Source organism: Suricata suricatta, chromosome 10, assembly GCF_006229205.1.
Source record: "Suricata suricatta isolate VVHF042 chromosome 10, meerkat_22Aug2017_6uvM2_HiC, whole genome shotgun sequence".
Classification (NCBI taxonomy): domain Eukaryota; kingdom Metazoa; phylum Chordata; class Mammalia; order Carnivora; family Herpestidae; genus Suricata; species Suricata suricatta.
The window spans coordinates 109,756,321-109,762,378 of record NC_043709.1 but is presented as its reverse complement, the minus strand read 5'-3'; the positions used below and the strand labels follow the sequence as shown (position 1 = coordinate 109,762,378).

Genomic DNA, 6,058 nt, shown 5'->3' with positions numbered 1-6,058 from the left:
GCAGGATTTACAGGCCGTTATGTTTTGCAAGCCATGAAACATATGGAGCCTCAAGTAAAACAAGTTTTTCAAAGTCCAGCAAGATCTGCCTTCAGTGGCGGCAATTACAGAGGTGAGCTTGAACCCAAAATGACAAAACAAGAAGCAGCATTAATACTAGGCATAAGCCCTACTGCCAATAAAGGAAAAGTAAGAGATGCTCATCGATGAATTATGCTTTGAAATCACCCAGACAAGGGAAGATCTCCTTATAGAGCAGCCAAAATTAGTGGAGTTAAAGATTTACTAGAAAGTCAAGCTAAAAAATGAAGTAAACGTGTGAATTTTAAGTTGTTAGTTTATGTATATGGTTGCTAGCTTTTTATAATAAAAAGCCTTGATGCTACAAATTTTTAAAATGATTTAGCACAAGCTAAAACAAGCTTTGGTATAAGTTTCTTTGAATTTGAGGGTTTTAAATCAGATGATAAAGTATTTGGAGATTTAACCCTCAGTAATTATGGATAAATACATACTATCTAAACAGAAAAAAAGAAGATAGCTTTGGCTATTCGTGGTTTTTTATGGTTCCATCCAAATCATAGAATTGTTTGTTCTAGTTATGTGAAGGATGCTGGTGTTATTTTGATGGGTATTACATTGAATATGGAGATTGCTGTGGGTAGTATTGCCATTTTAACAATTTTTGTTCTTCCTATCCAGGAGCATGGAATAGTTTTCAATTTTTTGTGTGTGTCTTCTTCAATTTCGATCATAAGCTTTCTAGTTTTCAGTGTATAGATTTTGCACCTATTTGGTTAGATATATTCCTATGTATTTTATGGCTCTTGGTGCAGTTGTAAATGGGATCAATTCCTTGTTTTCTCTTTCTGTTGCTTTATTATTGGTGTATAGGAATGCACCTGATTCCTGTGCATTGATTTTATATCCTGTGACATTGCTGAATTCATGGATCGGTTCTAGCAGGTTTTTGGTAGAATTTTTTCCATATAGAGTGTCATGTCATCTGCAAAGAGTGGAAGTTTGCTTTCCACCTGCCTGATTTGGATGCCTTTTATTTTTTTTTGTGTGTTGTCTGATTTCTGAGGCTAAGACTTCCAATACAATGTTGAATAACAGTAGTGGGGGTGGACATCACTGTCTTGTTCCTGACAAGCTCTCGATTTTTCTGCATTGAGTATGATATTAGCAGTGGGTCTTTCATATGTGGCTTTTATGATCCTGAGGTAGGATCCCTCTATCCCTACTTTTTTGAGGGTATTTATCAAGAAAGGATGCTGTATTTTGTCAAATGCTTTCTTTGCATCTATTGAGAGGATCATGTGGTTCTTGTCCTTTCTTTTATTGATGTGATGAATCACATTGATTGTTTTGTGGATATTGAACCAGCCCTGCATCCCAGGTATAATTCCCACTTGTTCGTGGTGAATAAGTTTTTTAATGTATTATTTGATCCAGTTGGCTATATCTTGTTGAGGATTTTTGCATCCATGTTCAGCAGAGAAATTGGTCTATAACTCTCATTTTTAGTGGGGTTTTTGTCTGGCTTTGGAATCAAAGTAATGCTGGCTTCATTGAGCTTGGAAGTTTTCTTTCCACTTCTAGTTTTTGGAATAGGTTTAGGAGAATAGGTGTTAATTTTTCTTTGAATGTTTGGTAGAATTCCCTTGGAAAGCCATCTGGCCCTGGACTCTTGTTTTTTGGGAGATATTTAGTTACTAATCTGATTTCTTTATTGGTTATGGGTCTTTTCAAAGTTTCTATTTCTTTCTGTTTTAGTTTTGGTAGATTATGTTTCTAGAAATTTGTCCATTTCTTCCAGATTGCCCATTTTATTGTTTTTATTTCTGTTGTGTTGGTTGTGATCTCTTCTCTTTCATTCTTGATTTATTTGGGTCCTTTCTTTTTTCTTTTTGATCAAACTGACTAGTGGTTTATCAATGTTGTTAACTCTTTCAAAGAACTGACTTCTGGTTTTATTGATCTAGTCTACTGTGTTTTTTTGTTTGTTTGTTTTTGTTTTTGTTTTGATAGCATTGATTTCTGCTGTAATCTTTATTATATCTTGTCTTCTGCTGGTTTGGGGGTTTATTTGCTCTTATTTTCCCAGCTCTTTAAGTTGTAGGGTTAGGTTGTGTATCTGATACCTTTCTTCCTTATTTAGGAAGCCCTGCATTGCTATATACTTTTCTCTTATGACAGCCTTTGGTGTGTCCCAACGTTTTGGGCTCTGGTGTTATCATTTTCATGGCTTCCATGTACTTTTTAATTCCTCTTTAACCTCTTGGTTGTCTCACTCATCCTTTAGTAGGGAGTTCTTTATTCTCCACGTATTTGTTACCTTTCCCAATTTTTTTTTCCTTGTGGTTGATTTCAAGTGTCATAGCTATGTGCTCTGAAAATATCCATGGTATGATTTCAATCTTTTGTTGATGGCTAATTCTTGTAGAGTTGGTGTTTCTCCCTTTAGAGAGGCCTCCTTTAGATTTCTTACAGGGCTGGTTTAGTGGTCAGTAACTCTTTAATTTGTTTGTCTGGGACTCTTTTAATCTCTCCTTCATTTTGAATGGCAGCCTTGCTGGATAAAGAATTTTTCGATGCATATTTTTCCGGTTCATCACATTGAGTAAATTCTGCCACTCCTTTCTGGCCTGCCAGGTTTTTGTGGATAGGTCTGCTGTAAACCCAATCTGTCTTCCCTTGTGGGTTAAGGACTTTTTTTTTTTTTTTTGCCACTTTCATGACTCATTCCTTGCCTGAGTATTTTGTGAATTTACCTATGATATGCCTTGTTGATGGTTGGTTTTTGTTGAGTCTAATGGAAGTCCTCTGTGCTTCCTGGATTTTGATGTCTGTGTCTTTCCCCAGTTAGGAAAGTTTTCTGCTATTATTTCTCACATAACCATTCTACACCTTTTTCTCCCTCTTGATGTTCTGGAACCCCTATGATTCTGATGTTGTTCCTTTTTAGGGAGTCACTGATTTCTCTAATTCTTAAATCATGCTCTTTTGCCTTAGTCTCCCTCTTTTTTCTTCTTTATTATTCTCCACAAGTTTGTCCTCTATATCACTAATTTGCTGCTCTGCTTCATCCATCCTTGCCACTGTGGCATCCATTTGAGATTGCAGCTAAGTTACAGCATTTTTAAAGTTTATCTTGACTAGCTTCTACTTCTTTTATCTCCACAGAAAGGATTTTATTATATTTTCAACCCCAGATAGTATTCTTATTATTGTGATTTTAATTTTGATTCAGATATCTTGATTGTACCTATGTTGATTAAGCCCATGTCTGTTGTTTCTTCCTGCCTCTTATTTTGGGGTGAATTCCTTCATTTCATCATCTTGAAGGAAGAAAGGGAATTAATAAGTAAAAAATAAAATTTAAAAATTAAAAACAACACACACACACACACACACACACACACACACAAATAAATGAAGCTAGATCCTAGATGTGTTTTGATATGAGTGTTGAAAAGGGCTTGATAGGTTATAGGAAAAGGGGGAGGGACATTTGAAAATTTGACAAAATGAATATGAATACAATGAAATAGAATAAAATGAAATAGAAGTAAAATAGAATTTAAAAATGTTATAAATGTAAAAAATATAGAAGAAAAAATTAAAAAAATAATTTTAATAAAAACTGAAAATAAATGTTTTTCTGTTTCTGTATTCAAGAAAAAGAAAACAAACGGAAAAAAAACCCCAAATTGAATAGATGGGTCAGCAAACAGACAGAAATACAATTGAAATTACATTGTTTTCCCAAAGAAGTCAAAGTTTAATTCCTTTATACTCTGTAAACTAAACAGGCAGAGACTTGTGGTGTTCCTGAAGAGTGAGGTTGAGCCAATTGGACAAGGCTTAGTGTAATGGCTTCGTTCTCCACTAGATGGTGCTGCTTAGCATACTGGGGTCAATTGTTGTGCTTGTAGGTGTGTATGTGCATGCACTGGAGGAGTTAAAATGGCATCACCCAGCTACCCAATCTCTAGTATAGGAACTCTGTTCTCCCTGATCAGCAATCACTCACCCATCCTTTGTCTCCGGCTTCCTTCCACTCCTCACTTTTACACTGCCTGTGACCTAGCTGTCAGTTGCCAGGCAGCACCGTCTTCTTGAGTTTTATCTCAGATGCAGCTGTGTTTCCCAACCCTTCACTTCTGAGGGACTACAGTTTTGACCCATTCTGTCCTTCTGCAGGAGGGTCTCATCGAGCAATGTCCGGGTGCCCACCACACTCAGGAACATTTGCGGGACCATGCTGCTGTCAATGCCCAGAGACTGTTTACCCGATCATGTAGCAGAAGCATTTCAGGGATTATGGAAAATCACAACACATCTGGCACCAGGCTTCACCCTTAATGATCTTGTTCCAGTACCAGCAAATGTGGTTGTTCTCTGGGATCTGCTGGGATCTTTTTGTGTGGGATGACCACACAGACTCTACCAAATGTCCTCAGCATGGGAACTGCCTCTCCCTCTGTAGTCCATAAAAACTCCTGGACTTCACTCTTCTTCTAGGGATTTCCCCTTCCCACCAGAGCACTGCCACTTATCAAGCTGCAGACTTTCAGACTCTGAACTCCTCCTGTTTATAACGTCTAAATGGAATTTAAACCCACTCAATTCTCCTTTCTCCCTTTTTTGTTCAGTCTCTGGGGCTATTTCCACTTTTCCACTTTCTCTCCAGGTGCTTTGTGTGTGTGGGGGGGTTCTTTTCCCTTACTCTCCCCCAATCTCTGTCCTCTCTCTGCAAACAAAAACAGTTCCCTGCCCTTTGCAGTTTCTTTCCCCCACCAGTTCACCCCTCTGTGCCAGGTACCTACTGAGTTCTGTGGTTCAGGTTGTGCAGATTGTTGTGTTAATCCTCAAATCAGTTTTCTAGGTGTGCAGGATGGTTCAGTGTTGATCTGGTTGTATTTCTTGGACATGAGACACAAGAAAAGCTTCCATGCTGTTCTGCCATCTTGGCTTCTCCCCTGGACCACTTTTTATTCCCTTCAGTGTGAAACTTCTAATGTTGCTTCTCTTAGGGCATAGACTTGGCCATGCTACTGTCACATTTGGATGATAGTTGTTTTTTTGTTTTTTGTTTTTTTCAGAAAAGATCTCTTTGACTATTTTTTATTTTTTTCTTGACTATTTCTTTCTCTTGTTTCTCTCTTAAGTTCTCTGCCTCCTTTGGTATCACACAGGGATCAATAAGAAATGTGTGAAATGCTGTTCAACCAGGACAAAAGGCAGTAGTATAAACTGTGAACTCTGTAACAAAACTAAGATTTTACTTTACCTGAGATATTGCAAATTTGCTTGATAGTTCAAACATAATAGGGGAATTAGTAACCCAGTGAAATAACTGGTAAACTCCTCTTGTTATTGATTTCATAAGCTAGAATTTCTGCTTTTGTAAATACAAAGAAACAATCCTTTGTAACCAGAAAAGAAAGAAAGTGAATAGAACAACACTTGAAATGTTTCCATCAAGCATATTCCAAGCTCAACTTTGCATTATCTTTTATGGAGAATATTTTAGTAGATGAATTCTAAAATCTGTATTATGTGGCTAATTGTCCATTTATAGTAACTGCTATAATTCCACTAATTATAGGAGAGACTTTACAAAGACATTTTATCATGTAGTAATAGCACAAAGATTAAATAGTCTTCAAAGATCCAAATTTAAACTACAGAAGAAATAAATAAACTTTAAATAAACTTTAAATACTTTTGTTCTTACCAGGATGACTCTTTGACTCTGTCTTGATTCCTCTTTTTCTTATATCTCTTCCAATAGGACCTAGGAGGTGTTCTCTATCAGTGGCTATAGAAATAAAGAGTTCCAAAACACTTTGTAAGATCAATGTTAACACATGTGTTTGTGTGCCTAGTGCTCTTCTAATTAGCATTTCTTATTATAGGAGGAGAATTATAGTGAAATGTCTGGGTTGCAGAAACATAATACCTTAGAATCCAAAGAGCTAGTAGTGATCATGTAAGCCCCATCATACTGAAGCATAGAAACGCTTAGTGATTGACAAAGATGGCATAT

The 6,058-nt window shown here is 36.7% G+C and overlaps 1 protein-coding gene and 1 pseudogene across 4 annotated transcripts in view; one reads left to right on the top strand and one right to left on the bottom strand.

Annotated features, from left to right (window-relative positions):
• Positions 1-6,058, bottom strand: part of LOC115304275 (coiled-coil domain-containing protein 7-like) — a 200,917-nt gene that overhangs the window by 56,051 nt on the left and 138,808 nt on the right. For all 4 annotated transcript variants that reach the window (XM_029954403.1, XM_029954405.1, XM_029954406.1 and 1 more), the window contains one exon: positions 5,747-5,830. In XM_029954403.1, coding sequence (XP_029810263.1) covers positions 5,747-5,830 — 84 coding nt within the window. The remainder of the gene's footprint in view (positions 1-5,746; positions 5,831-6,058) is intronic.
• On the top strand, positions 34-309 carry LOC115304277 (annotated as a pseudogene).